The sequence below is a fragment of the Emydura macquarii genome, unplaced genomic scaffold, assembly GCF_026122565.2.
Source record: "Emydura macquarii macquarii isolate MOO-44397 ecotype Brisbane River unplaced genomic scaffold, CSIRO-AGI_Emac_v2 contig_2636, whole genome shotgun sequence".
In the NCBI taxonomy this organism is placed as follows: domain Eukaryota; kingdom Metazoa; phylum Chordata; order Testudines; family Chelidae; genus Emydura; species Emydura macquarii.
In genome coordinates, this window is record NW_027132773.1 from 27480226 (window position 1) to 27495576 (window position 15351).

The 15351-nt window shown below is 47.5% G+C and overlaps 1 protein-coding gene across 6 annotated transcripts in view; it reads left to right on the top strand.

The window, feature by feature from the left end:
- Positions 1 to 15351, top strand: part of IL17REL (interleukin 17 receptor E like) — a 62109-nt gene that overhangs the window by 12593 nt on the left and 34165 nt on the right. For 5 of the 6 annotated variants that reach the window (XM_067564359.1, XM_067564360.1, XM_067564361.1 and 2 more), the window contains exon 2: positions 15122 to 15149. The exons of the other annotated variant lie outside the window; for it this stretch is intronic. In XM_067564359.1, coding sequence (XP_067420460.1) covers positions 15122 to 15149 — 28 coding nt within the window. The remainder of the gene's footprint in view (positions 1 to 15121; positions 15150 to 15351) is intronic. 6 annotated transcript variants of the gene reach the window in all.

The window sequence follows — 15351 nt, forward strand, 5'->3', positions numbered from 1 at the left end:
AGTTCGCAGCCTGACTTCTACTAACATCTGATCAGGGCTTGACTGCTACTTTAGCTCAGGCCTCAGACCTGGCCTGTTATACTAGTCCTCATGTCTCAGGCTCTCATTTTCTCCTACAGTGGGGAGTAGCAGTCCTGCATAGTCTACTGGGTAACCCCATGTCTGGATCAGCGCTTCTGGTAAATCATGTGCTTACACCCCCTTTATATTTCCCTGCACAGCTACATAAAAGGAAGTAGCAATCTTGTTCTTAATGATCTGAATAGTGTTTAGTGTATAAAAGCACTTCAGGGAAAAAATCAATCTAATACTTCAGTGCAGTTCCCAGTAGGAAGAATTGTAGTAGTAAGTGATGGTTCAAAGGCTATATAAGTTAGGTGATTTTTTTCCCTGTTTGAGGGTACAGAAGACCTATGATATGGAACCCTGAATAGCATGTTCATGTGCTGTGCACATTTTCCTGCACAGCACTGCCAATGTATCTCAGCCCTGACATGCAGCAACCCTGGGATTTGTGTTGAGAAATTGCCATCTGTGTTTTGCAGTGCTGAATTTAGATGTGGTTTTGTGATAAGCACCAGCGGAGTTGGGATGAGCCTAGCAAATTCATTTTCCCTAGTGAACAAGGGTTTTGAAGTTAGGTCTCCAAACATAAATGTCTAGAGCACTGATCCATTTCACCATCTAGCTCCCTGAATTTACCATGTTATTCTCTGTGAAGTCATCCCCTGCTTAAATGACTTAATAATAATTTGTCTTAATACAGGTTTTAGGCTCTTTGGTTAATAAAAATATAGGGAAAGTATTAAAGTTTGCTTTCTATTTTGGGTTATATTCTAAAGATCTGGAGCTGATTTAATGAGAGTTATCAACTGATGGCAAACTTTGGCTTTATGATGAACTTTTCACAATCTACCAGCCAGTGCTCATACAATCTAAATGCATATACAGAATTTGCTTTGGAAATGCCATCATTATTAAAAGTGTTTTCATAGGTCAGTTAAAGTCACAGATGCAAAAAGCTAGGTCTGCATTTCAAGCCTGATCCAAAGAAAGAAATCCACTGACTTCAGTGGTCTTTGGATTCAACTTTTAATCATCTATACAAGCATGAGTGAAAACAAGATGATTTGGCTTTTACAAAGGCCCAACTCTACTGAATAGTAGTGCTTGGCACCCATTCATGTGGTACAGACACTGGTGTAACGTCAGAGTCCTAGACACATGCCATATAAGACATTTCAGTCCCTCGTTGTAGAAAGTGGGAAATTAAAATAGCCAGTAATGCTGTATTAAAATACTTATCAGTTAAAATGGTCTTATCAGTATACAAGCAATGCTGATGCAAACGTTGCTTCCATAGACAAGTTGTACCTTTCAAGTGGATGACAAGTTGAGCTGGTAAAAAATTTTGACACTCCAGATATGGAGTGACACTGATTTACATCAGCTAAGTATCTGGCCGTTAAGAGCGTTTGGTTTCATTTTGTGCATAATATATTATTCTGTTCTGTCAGTCATGACTGACATCATGTTTCCTAAAATATCAACTAAAATGTTTAAAAGCATGCTGTCCCTGCAGACAAACCTCTGTCTCCAACACCAGCAGCGATGTACACAATACATTGGGCCAGATCCTGACTCAAAATCAGCCTCACTATGCACCTTTTCTGTGTTTGTATCACAACATTATCATCACAAACATATAATTCAGTGCATTTTAAAAAATCAAAGGGGAAAATATCCCTCCTGGTTGTGATGCCTGAAAGCAAAATTGCTTTGACTATGATGTGTGATGAATGTACAACACAGCGAAGAATTGCCAGAGGTATAATTACTGAGCTGTTACACTCTTTCACAAGCACTCCTCCTCTTAGAATACACACAACTGTGGTAGCATTTAGAAGGAAGTATTACACTGCATATAATATAGCAATACTGTGGGAACAGGATTCATCAGTCTCAACATAGCACAGGAAGAAGTGCTCATTCACTGTCCTCAAAGAATACTCCATTCCAGACAAAATCCTTCATGTAGATTCATAGTTTCAAAGGCCAGCAGAGACCATTGTGATCATCTAGTCTGATACCCCATATAACACAGGCCATAGAACTTCCCTGAAATAATTTTTTTGAACTAGAGCATATCTTTTAAAAAAATCCAATCTTCCTTTAAAAATTGCCACTGATGGAGATTCTATCACAACCCTTGGTAAATTGTTTCAGTGGTTAATTACCCTCACTGTTAAAAATTCAGACCTTATTTCGAGACTGAATTTGAACTTTTAGCCATGGTTCATGTTATACCTTTCTCTGCTAGACTGAAGAGCCCCTTATCAAATATTTGTTCTCCATGTAGGCACTTATAGACGGTAATCAAGTCATGCCTCAACCTTCTCTTTGTTAAAATAAACAGATTGAGCTCCTTGAGTGTTTCACAATAGGGAATGTTTTCTAATCTTTAAATCATTCTTGTAGCTCTTTTCTGAACCCTCTCCAATTTATCAACATCCTTCCTGAATTGTGGACACCAGAACTGGACATAGCATTCCAGCAGTGGTTGCACCAATGCTAAATACAGAGGTAAAATATCCTCTCTACTTGAGGTTCCTCTGTTTCATGTGTCCAGGCATTGCATTAGCCTTTTTACAGTCCCACCTTCCTGTTGCTTTGAATATATCAACAGCTAAATAACATTGGGCATGATATCCTTGTTCCCATAGAAATACTTATGAGAGGTGATTCTGTGGTGGAGGAAAACTCAGTGAGTTTCCCTTTGTGTAGTTTTCCATGAATGGTTTTAGTGGACTGTGAATCTCCTGAGATCTGCAGTAAGCTAGGGTCAGCTACACAGACACCTGGGTGCTAGTTTACGAGACCTGGACCTATCTACTCCTGCCAAGGCTCCCCAACTGCACAGTTCCATACAGCTATGTTGCTAAGGCTACCTTTAATTGTGGCTCTCTATGACACCTCCTCTCACGAGGACATTTCCTAGGCTGGAGATGGTTGAGGTGTGACAGAGTACAAGGGCATTCCTTAGCCCACATCCTAAAGTATTAAGGCAGCAGGTAATTAACTCTGGCCTTTTAGGGTATATCTGTACTTCAGTTAAAAACCCACAGTTGGCCTGTACCAACTGACTCAGGCTCACAGGGCTCAGGGTAAAGGGCTGTTTAGTTGCCATGCAGATGTTTGAGCTCAGGCAGACACTGTGAGGTGGGGGCGTCCCAGAGGTTGGGCTGCAGCCCAATCCTGAACATCTACACCACAGTTAAACACCCCTTATCCTGAGCCCCATGAACCTGAGTTAGTGGGCTTTGGCCAGTCAAGTGTGTCTAATTGCAATGTAGACACACCTTTAGAGGGAGTAGGGAAAATATAAAGGGCTACCTGGGAGGCAGTGAAGGGTGGGGAGGGTGGGGTGGGCTGGGATGTGTGGGCAGGGGAAGAGCTGGTTGGTATTTGAGCAGTTCTGTTGGATCTTACCACCAGGACCCCAGGAGTGGGTTTACAGGCATTGGGAAGCTAGCCTGGAGACCACAGTGTGTTTGGTTGAGACCTTCTTGGAGGCTGAACTAGACCTGGGACACCCTCCTGACATAAACCAGGAGAAGGATCCATTGGCCTCCATCTGCATGGCATTGGACTCACAGAAGAAGGGACAACCTGGTGATCTGAGAAGGTCTTGGGAAAGCAATTCTGTGGTCTAGAGCAGCGCCTCCCCTGAGACTATACTCCCTCTGGTGTGACAGTCCCCATGGGGTGTAGTTGGATGGAGATTGAAAGGGCCCATGAGAGAAGGAGAGGCTGACAGGAGCTGCAAAAGTTCTTCCCCCACTGAAAATCAATATTAACCAGCACAATCCAAGGGGCAGGAAGGTGCCTAATCTGCTTTACTTGTGGGCAGGAGGGCCAAAGCTACCTCTCCTACCCCACTATGGAATGTGAATATGCTGTAGCCTGCTCCTCCAAGACATCAGCATTCCTTGAGGAGGTCAGTACTCTAGTTGTCCCCATTATAGCCTGTGGGGTGGAGTTCCAGGGGCTGACAAGGGAGGCAGTGGGGTGGGGAGACCAGCTGGGTGTGAGTTGAAGCTCCACCCACAGATCTGTATGATTTTGAAGATTATTCATTATAATTGCTGTCTTTGTCTTGCTACTGCTGTTTTCATTCTGTTTGAATTCTTTATAAGTTCCTGTAAGGAGAAGAGGGCCCACAACTGACTGACTGCTGTCTGACTGTTTTATTTATGGGCTGTGAAATCAGCTCACCAGTCCACAGAAGGCTACATTGACTTTCTGCCAACTTTTCCACTGGTGCCCATAGGAAATAATTTGTGGCCCTTCTCTCTCTGTTGCCCCAACAGGTAGGGGCATGTGTGTCAGTGTATGGTGGGATGGGAAATGGTGCCATGGAGACAGATAGACCCCCACATCCTCCATCCATTATGGGAGAATTTGTGCAGAGGGTCTCATCTGTAGTGGTGATCATGGGGGAAAGAAGCAGGCTCAGGATCATCATCCTTTCTAGCTCTGTGATAGATTTATGTGGTTGTGTTTCTCATTTTCAGTTACAGTATAAAGAACAAGATCAAGTATAGCTAAGAAGTTTTTGGTGCAGCTCTGGGGAAGAAAGGAAAGCTTAAATGTGTCTTTTGTGCTCCACAAATTCTGTGGCCCCTCTGCACTAGGCCAGCCCCTATGTGCAGATTAGAATAGCCCACAGATTGCTATAAAGCTGCCCCAAAGGGCTGTCATAGGAACTGGAGATTGCCAGGATGTAGAGAAACCTTTTTCTTTGGCCACAGTTCCTGCACTGACAGTTTGTAGTGGGGTCATAGTGTGATAACTTCTATGTTGGCTCTACCCCACCCAAAAATCTGCCAGTCTAGGGAAGAACTGTGTCCACATCAGGTGGTTTTAGGGCTGCTTTGCACTGGTGCCGTGGTTTTCAACCTTTTTTCATTTGCGGACCCCTAAAATATGTCAAATGGGGATGTGAACCTCTTTGGAAATCTTAGACAGTTTGTGGATGCCCAGGGGTTCGTGGACCACTGTTTGAAAACCATTGTTCTATGGTAATGACAACCTTTTGCAGACCCCTTGGACGTAGTGAGGGGATTCCCAGAGGTCCATGGACCACAGGTTGAAAACCACTGCACTAGTGGATCAATGGAAAGTGACCAGAGAATGGCCCAAGATGAAGCCCATGATCTTTTTGAAGCCGTTATTTTTAACACATTTCAAAGTCTGCCTTTGACATGCACACAACTATCCCACTGACCAGCAGTAGCTATGAGCTCTATCCATGCCATCTTCATCTTTGAACTGAACACACCTGTTGACAAAAGAAAGCTGATCAAAGTTGCATGTGGTGCATGAAACTGAGGTTCAGATTCTCAGAGGTGTTTAGGTTCCTAACTTCCATTAATGGTCATAGAAGTCTTACTTTGACTCTTACATAGTAAGATATGTAAGATAAATGGTAAATATGTAATAGAAGGATTGGTTGTAATAGAAGTCTTACTTTGACTCTTTGCCATTGCACATGTCAGAGGGTACATTCTACTGCCTCCATTCTTCTTCTCTTGCCCCAATTCCTCTGGCTGTTGGGGAAATGGGGGACATTTCTGCCTCTTCTTTTCTCTGTCAGTCTCATTCAAAAGTAAACGACCAAAAAATCCAAACATTCTACTCCTGATCCCACTTTTCCTTCTGCACCCCCTCGCCACCACAAACAAAACTAAAGGATATTACACTTATCAACATAGCCCCAATTCTGTGAGAACCTGCTGTGCTAGCTAAAAAGGAGCTTGTTGGCCCCACACCTTCTAATCAGGACACTGGATCTGGCTTTATCTTCAGATAACCTCTAGCTACAATTGAGCAATATTATGAATGGGGGAAACCCTAGCGAAACAGGAAAATTCCTAACTGTTTCTGTGTTGTGTAAGTATATTTTGCTTAGGCTTTTTGCCAAGACAGAGATGAATCAGAGATTTTATATCTATAAGAAGACTATAATGTACAGGAACTTCCTTTTTCAGAAAAGAGACCCAAATTGTTTTGAAAGAGGAAGAATTTAGATTCCTAGGTTAATGTGTATTTTTTATTAGCTTCAGTTTAGATATTTCCTAAAAACAAAGACACAGAAAGTGGAAGATGCACTTTGTTAATTTGTGTGAGTTCTTCTTTGATAAATGGTCTCTATCACTCTTTGGCAAAATGAGTATGAAGGTACCATATAAATAAATCATATATGAAAACAAGAAATTTAGCTGCACCCAGGTGCTCACTGTAACTGTCTGGTATTTGCATAAATCTGTTTGATTAGCTAAGGCTTTTCTGCAAGAGCTGCATGTCTGAGGAGTCCTGCATCTGTATGGGGCCCTATTGATGTCAATGGTTCTCTGTGCAGGGGTCTGTCTGCATGGTTCTCAACACAGGTTCAAGGCCATAACGTGCTCATCACTTGTGATCTAGGTACCATTAATAGGAGATCTGAGACATCTAGCCACTCTGAGGATGAAAATCTGGCCCCGCTGTACTCAATGGGATTTTTCCTATTGACTTCAGTGGAGCCAGGATTTCACCAGTGAGATTTCACACCATAAACTTCTCAATAATTTTAACCAAAAAAAAGGAAGCTTATAGAGTGGATAATAGTTAACTATTTTAGTGATGGTTTTGTGAGCAACATTGACGGTGTCAGGGAAGTCTCCAGAGCGGCTTAACCACAACCTTGTCAACAGTCTGACCCTAAAATGGAAGGTTAGAAATCGGGTGGTAATTTGCAAGATTGTCAGCATCAAGAGAAATTGCTTCCCCAGTGAGCAGTTGCTCAGCCCTTGAACAACAATCAGTTGCCTTAAACGTCTTGCTGAGAACTCTGAGCAAGGAAGCCAACATCCCAACTCGCCCACTTAATTTTTACACCTATCCGGGGCATGAGTCAATTTTGTGGGTAGTCAGTTGCAGTTCTTCGATTACATCCAGAACTTCAATGAGTGAAACTTATCCTTCTACATAGTGCTGGAGAGCTCAGTAAAGAAATGGATTAATAATAGATATATGTAACAGCAGCTAAAATTAGAGAGTGAATTTTATAGTGGATGACTTGTTCTATTTCTACTTTTTTAAAGTTTACAATTGCATTGTATTATTTAGGAGAAAGTAATCTTTTCCTTTATACTGATTATACTGTGCTGGGAAATACAAATATGTAAAATTGAATGATATCGTTTAAGCATTTTCTTTATGCAGAAATGCTCTCTAAATAGAAATGTTTTTACTGGATACCTGGCAGCAGAAATGGTTTTGTACAAATGATGTCACAAGTTCCAATTTGTGCATTCATTTCATTCTCCAGTGACCTGGGTTTCAAAGGTTCTGGGCAGCCACAAATCACAGTGACGTCAGTCACCTGAAATATTTCAGTCGTGTAGCAATTGTGTAAAGCAAAATTAGTTTTCCATAGATGTTCTTTAATAGGTGGTGATGTTGTAATATTATATAAAGGTGGTACCTGCCTCTGCACATAACTTACACTGTGTAGGCCCTGGATAACCAACATAAATTTGTGAGAAGTGTCAGTGTGTGAGAAATTGTGATGAAATTTTTAGCCCATGAAAATATGTGGCCATCTGTCTTTTTTTAATTATTGACGAAATGTTGTTTGAAGTCCCACCATCTGGCATGTTTGGTTTTATGGTTCACTTTTGACATGCTGCCATGGCAAAGGTGATGGCTTACCTCAAGTCAGTAGCGGAGCTAATAGGGGCGCGGCCCTTTCATGGGCTTTAGGTGTATGTGTGGTGCCTTTTCACCCAGTTCTGGAGAGTGAGCTTGCCCAAGACTCACCCAGCAGTGGCAGCTCCTGTCTCATGGGGCTGGGCCCAGCTCCCCACTCCAGGCATTGCAACATGGCGCACGGGATTGAGTGGTGCTGTGACCATTTGCACCATGTTGCAAATCCACTCATGACAGAGGGTGGCTGGGCCAAACCTGAAAGGCACAGTAACCCTGTGTGCCCCTGCAATGGAAATATTGGGAGGACAGATCTAATTCTGCCGCCCCAATGTTTTCTGCTCCCACAGTATCTTGTGGAGCCAAGAGTGAGCCCCAGCTACATTATGCACATGTGCGTTGAGGGGGAGAGGGCAGAGGCGAGAGTGGGACCCAGAGGAGGGGCAGGAGTGGCCATGGTGGTGCATGAGAAAGGGATGGACATGATAGCGTTGCCAACAATCCTGTATTACAAGGGGCATGTCCCTTATTTAAATAGAAAATTGCCTCTCCTGTACTAAATCAGTATGGGAAGCCTTTTATCCTGTATTTCAAACAGCAGGGGGCCAGCATTCACAGGTGCAGCTTTCTACTCCCGTGCTGACCCTGGCCCTTCAGTGTGGCCCAGAGAAATCAGATGGGGCTGCGCTTCAGGGCCAGGGCCGGGAGGGGAGTGGACAGATGCATCCTTGAGTACTGGTCCCTTGAGTACTGGCCCCCAGCTGATTCCAGCCCTTGAGCGTGCCCCGTCTGCTTTCCCTGCAGAGGCTCTGTCAGGCAGGGCAAGTGGAAGGGGCTGTGTGCCCTGGAGCTGCACTGAAGGGCCAGGGCCAGGAAAGGGCTCTGTCTGGCAGAGGGGGTCAGTACTCCCCACTCAGAGAGCCTTTGCCACCATCCCCAGCAGAGGAGCATAACTGCTGGTTGGTGGCTGGCTGTTGCAGCTGCAGCAGTAGGGAAGTGAGGTGGGCAGGAAGCCTGGTCCTGGCGGCTGAGACCACCTGACCACAGACCCCTGTCTGCTTCACCTGCTGGACAGAGCCCACTCCAGACTCCAGCCTTTCAGCATGGACCAGTTGATTTTCGTGCCCCCTCGATAACCTTATTGCACCCTCCCCAGAGGGCCATGCCCCGTACTTTGGGAACCTCTGATTATAGTGGAACTAATATTTGGAAATCATATTGTTGGTGGCTAACATTAGCTGCAGCACGCTTTTACACATGGTCAGGAAAACATTCAATGCAATTATGAGTGAAGCAGTGGGAACACCTGACAGTTCTCCTGGACCTAAACAGAAAAAAAATGAGGAGACTGTGTAGATATAAAAGTCAATGGGAAGAAAGATACAACTGGGTAAAAACTGTCAGCTGCGATTCTGGTAAAGCCTTTTGTACTTTGTTCTGGCGTGAATTCACTGTTGGGCATGGAGGTGAAAATGACCAGAAGCCAAACGCAGTAACAGATGAACATAAGAAAAATACACAAGCCAAAGGTATGACAAATATTGGCAAATTCTTTGTCTCTTCAAACACTGAAAGTAACAGAATTGCAGCATGCAAAATTGCAACAGTTTACCACACAGTCAAACACAGCCTAAGAGCTGCACCTTGTCCCTGGCCCCTCAGGAGTCAGCCAGGAAAGAGCACAGCTCATCCCGCAGTGCAAGGGAATCCGGGGTCAAAGAATCCCAGCAATTCTCTGGCCAGGTCCCTGGGGCGACCACACGGCCTGCTGAGATGGGCAGACAGGGGGCTGCCCGGCTCAGACCCCAGCACAAGGGACAGTGGTGGAGGGAAAACAGCAGCCCTAGGTGGAAGGGGGAACATGAATACCGCCTCCTGGGAGTTGTCAGATGGAACGAGAATCACTCAACCCCGGGGGCGGCAGCAGTACAGGGAGTGGATAGGGAAGGTATCAAGGGTGGGATTGGGAATGGTGTCAGAGGCAGTGGCAGGGACAGAGGCAGGGGTGGGGCTGGGATCAGGGGCCCCAGTGGCTGAGCCACTGGGGTGCAACTCCACTTGACCCGGCACAGGGATCAGGGGCATGGGTTCAGGGGGAGGGCCCTCACAGACGCTAGGCCTGAGCGCCACGGTGGACTCAGCGCCCGTAGCTGCAGCCGCGTGCTGGGAGTGACTCAGGCCAGGGCCCTCGGAAGGGGGTGGGGGCAGCTGTTCCGCTACAGATGTGGGGCCAGAGCCTGGCTGCTCGGTGCTGGCCGTCACCTCAGCAGGCTTGGTGGCCACAGGTGGACTGCCGTTGGCAGCCGGGCAAGTGGAAGGGTCTGGAGGTGAGCCTGAGGTGAGGGCAGGAACAGTGATCTAGGGAAGGGGGGAGAAGAGAAAAGGAAGGGGCGGCGCAAGGAGGTCGCCTCCCAGATTGAGACCAACTGGCAGGGGGTCATCCTCCCCCTGGATGACTGGGGTCAGACCCAGGGACTCAGTCTCCTCGAAGATGGAGTTGAAGTCCCCCTCTGCCACCACAGTGGCCACTCCACCAGAAGCTGAGGCGGCAACCACCTTAGTGCTGACGGGGGCGCAGATGACAAGATATTGGGGGCGGTTCTGTCCAAGGCCTCCCTCGGGAGAGAATCTAGAAGGGCCTCCAGAAGGGGGCTGTGCTGCCCCTCTTTGCTGCTGCGACTTCCTCCTCGAATGGCACCACCCCCTGGACCTCGCTGGGGGGCACGGCAGAGGAGGCGGCGGGGGCAGATGACGGGGCGGTGGCTGGAGCGATGGCGGCTACCTGGGCATATGCTCTGGGGGCTGAGGAAGGAGCACCCCCAGAGCTGGTGGAGGGGACAGCAGGGGAAGGGTGGGCTGTGGCCAATGGCAGGGCCATGGCGGGGACAGTGGCCCCCGCCACAGGAGGGTTTGCCTTCCAGGTGGGGTTTTTGCCCTTCTTTTTCCCCTGGCCCTTTCTCCCGGCTGAGGAAGTTGTAGCAGCAGAGGTAGGGGTCCCTCCCCTCCCCAGTGGGGGCAGTGGTGGTGTTAGATCTGGCAGCGGCATTGGTCATAGTGGTAGCCGCAGGAATGGGTGGGGGAACAGGCTGAGGGCGGGGGACGAGGTTGGCTGAGGGAGGAGTTCCCCCCACAGTGTCCCCATCCATTTGAGAGAGGGGACAGGAGCAAGCACCGAAGTGGGTGGGCAAAGGCAAGAGGTTGAGGAGGGGCTGACCGTTCCTCCCCACTAGAACACAGGTAGGGGAGGAGGGTACTTACAGGAAGGGGTCACAGGGGCAAGCACCGGGGAAAAGGGAGGGGGCATGGAGGGAGAGGGCGGGGCGGCATGGCTGACATCTCCTCCCCGCTAGGCTTCAGGCAGGGGAGGAGGGTGCCAATAAGGAAGGGTCACAAGGGCCTTGTTTGTGGCAGAGGGCTGCCAGCTCCTCCGGCTGCACTGGGTGTGGGGAGTTACAAAGGCATCAGGGGGTGCAGTGAGTGGGGGCACAACAAAAATATCAGCAGGCTGTGGGGGCTCATGGGCGTTTGGGGAGCATGGGGGTACAGAGCAGGTAGGGTGGGGGCGGGGCAAGTCCAAGCAGCAAAAGGAGGGTTGGAGGACAGGTTCACCACAAACCAGGGATGGGGTAGGAAAGAACAAGGGAATCACAGGGGCTAGGACAGGGCAGGGAAACCAACAAAAGCTGAAGGGCTGGGGTGGGGCAGGGCAGGGAAACCAAACAAACTCTAAGGGAAAAATAGGAGCCGGGGCAGGGGGACAAAGTGGGCAGCAAGGGGCGGATGGGGTAGGCTGGAGGAAGGTGTGGGGGGGCAAACTGCCTCAGAGATGCCAGAGGGCAAAGTAGAGGGTGGGAAGCTGGGGAAGGGAGGGCAAATCTGGGGAGAAAGGGGGCGGGAGGGAGGGGAAATGAAGCACGTGTGCCTTTGCAACAGTCCTGGATGGTGCAGGAGGCAAATGGCCAAGTTGAGTGGGTGAGGAGGTGATGCAGGTGGCAGAGGGTGGCTGGGGATGGTGGAGAGGGTGACAGGGATGGTGGTGGTGGAGTGGGGTGGGGCGGGATGGATTGGGAGAGGGCTCCACTCCACTCCCCACAGAAACAACAGGAACTGCCCCCAACATCACAGGAGCAGAGATGGCACAGTCTCTCAGTTCAGGGATGAACAAGCCCCCTCCACAGCTCCCGGTGCAGTCCTGAGCACTCCCTCAGCAGCAGTGGTTGTGGTCTTCCTTCTTCTTCTCCTCCTCAACTAGAAGCTGGCTCCCAGGCAGCAGTGGTAGCAGCAGCAAACAGCTGGCCAGGAAGGGCTCCCCACAGGTGGTAGCCGCAACGGTGGTAGGGCCATTCACTCTCCGCAGAGTGCCAGCAGAGCCCCAAAATGGCAGCAAGAAGTGCAGGGGGACTGGCCCCCACAAAAGCATGCTAGCTTGAGGACCCATGTATCAGCCCCAGAAGTAGCAACAAGTCCCTTTGCCCCTGGTAGCTGAGCAGGGGTTACTCCAGGTTAATTAACACACCTGGAGCTAATCAAGGCCTCGCCTAGGACCTGTTAAAAGCCTCTCTTCCAGAGAAAGGGTGTGGCTGGAATGGTGAGAGTGAGGCAAGCTACCAGAGGGTGTGAGTAGGCAAAACACTGTCAAGAGCCAGGAGGGTTTAGGAGAAGGAGAAGGATGCTGGCAAGGGAGAATCCTCCAGGTACAAAGACTAGGGGAGGGAAAAACCCTGCCTGAAGAGGGCAAAGGACCTTTCCCAGGCCTGGGGGCCTGAGGGAATAGACTCTGCCAGAAGGGAAAGATTGAACTGGACATTTGGTTTGGTACTACCATGCCCAGTGGTGCTGTCAGAGGTCAAGAGCCTTCCCTGGCAAGGAGGCCAGGAAGGGCTCCTGTCTGAGCAGGGTGTGAACATTTAGTCAAGGGGCATAGGGAAGTAACCCAGGGAAGCTAGCAGGTTGCTACTTATAGGGTCCCTGAGTTGAGGCCTGGAGTTGAGGGTGGGATTGGGTCCCCACCCACCAGCCATTCACTGGAGGGGCAAGAGCTCCAGCGAAGAGGCAAGGGCCTCTGAGAACCAGAGACAGGACTGGGACCCAGCAGGGAGCGGCCACCTTAGAGAGGCTGTATTACCCTTTCCCACCACTAGAAGGTGGAAGAACACTAAGGGGTGAAGCAGTTCCCTGACCTACTGCTAGAAGGAAGTGCTGGACCCACTGTGGTAGAGGAAGAACTTTGTCACACTGCATAAAATTAAGCATGCATGTAGATTTGCAGGATCAGGGCCACTATCCTAACTGCAGATTTGTCTTTGCCATGTTTTTTAAAAAATGAAATAAATTGGCAGGCAGAGCTTGGCAATCTCATCCTGCAATTCTGGTATCATTTCCTCCCACTTTTGCATCTATTTAGTTTCAAGATTCTTTTTTTCTGTGAAGTGGGTGTAAAATTCTATCATATCAGAATTCTCTGCTCACACCAGAGGAAGTATTTAACACCCTCTTTGCATGGGCTTTTCCCAGAAGTAAATGACTATACCTGGTGGAAGGCAGTGGAAAATTGGGCCCCTTCTCCCTATTCTACACCCAAATCCTGCAAACACTTACCCACTTGAGTAATCCCATTTGTGGGATCGGGACCTGAATATACTTAAATAAAAAGGCAAGTCTTATTGACTTGGTGGTGATTGATTTGAATGTTTGACCTGTCATATATATGTCCTCTTTAAAAATTATTTGTCTAATATTAATATGATCAATTATAATTTATATATCTCCAAAAGTGTATGGAAGTTAGCTAGCACAAATAGGACTAGATCCGTGCACAATCATTTAATGGAAATGCAAACTGTCTCGTATACATTTTAACAGAGTAAATAGCATTGCCTACTTACCAATTCATAGCTGTATAAGAATGGCCATTACTGGGTCAGACCAAAGGTCCATCTAAGCCCAGTATCCCGTCTTCTGACAATGGCCAGTGCCAGATGCTATAGAGGGAATGAACAGAACAGGGCAATTTTGAGTGATCCATCCCCTGTCATCCAGTCCTAGCTTCTGGCTGTTGGAGATTTAGGGACACCTGGAGCATGGGATTACGTCCCTGACCAACTTGGATAATAGCTATTGATGGGTGTAAGGTTCCTACATCTCAGAATCAGGGCACCTTCTTCGGCAGCCTCGGGAACTCAGTGTCCATGCCGGATCTGTGGGTGTCCTGGCTTGTGGCAGGGCAACTAAATGAACAATAGCTCTGGCTTCCTGGGTTTGGGTTGAGCAAATAAACAGTCAATAACTTAGGTCTCTTGGATGTGGGCTGAGCAAACAATCAAGATCTCAGGCCTCTTGGATGTGGGGGTTAGCCCTTGTCCAACCCAAAGTGTGGGACCTGGGATGGGGGGACCCAAACACACCCTGCTCCACTATGTGCCAGCCTTGGGCCCTTGAAGCGATGGGTGATCCTGTAGCTGGGTTGGTTTGGAAACGTTAGACTGCTGCCTTACCTCTCGATAACTCAACAGGACCAATGTTTCATTCTCCTGGGTTGCTTCCTATCAGCATCTGGTTAGGTTCTCCGCAGTCACTGGGACCTGGTTCCCAGTTGCCCTGCTGATTTGCTCACTCTCTGCTTACTCTTTGGGTTCCTTGGTCTCCTGGGGCAGTGGCTGGCCTTGTTTCCAGGCCAGCTCAGGAGAGTTGTCACCCACCACAGTTGGTCATGGGCAATTTGGCTCCCTGGGAAGGACATCTGGCTCCAAATTAGCTGCAGGGCCCTGCTCTTATACGTTCTGCCTCGCCCCACACTTCCTGTGAGGGGGGAAAGGGCGGGGTTAGCTGAGCCCAACAGAATGAGTTAACCCCTTTTGTGCCAGTATGTGGCCATTCCGTCTCATTACAATGGACTTATCCTCCATGAACTTAGCTAATTCTTTTTTGAGCCCAGTTATACTTTTGGCTTTCCAACATCTATAGGTTGAGTGAGTATTATGTGAAGAAGTACTTTGTTTTGTTTGTTTTAAGCGTGCTGCCTACTAATTTCATTGGGTGATCTCTAGCTCTTGTGTTATGCGAAGGGGTTTGGTTTGTGGAATTGTTATAATATATTTCTTGTAAAGAACTTTAATACAAAGATTGTAAATTTATCAGCGTGGCCTTATTGACTCTATGGGAGTTGACTCAGGCCCTTATGCATTAGTGTTGTGCATGTTTCTATTGTTGTGTTGTGGAAGGTAAGTCATGCTTCTACTTTAAAAATGATTTATCTAACGAGCTAATATGGGGATTATTTGTTAAACTATGTTTATACTTACACGTACACTAACACTACAGCATCTTTTTTCTTCAAAACAGTATTTTTAATAATCTTTATTTTTATTTGCAGGGTTTTCATTGTAAAAGCAAACCTTCCAGTAAGTATAAGCCATTCCAATTTGTATTATTCTTAAATTCTGGACAAAAAAAAGATCACTGCAAGTAATAAATCTGCTCTCAAGGCCACATCAGAGCAGTGTGACCATTGTGACTATTAAAACCCAGTTTCATAGAATCTTTCCCCAAAATAAAACGTTTTGAAAACTGATGGGTTATAATAAATGTTAGGATAATAATCCT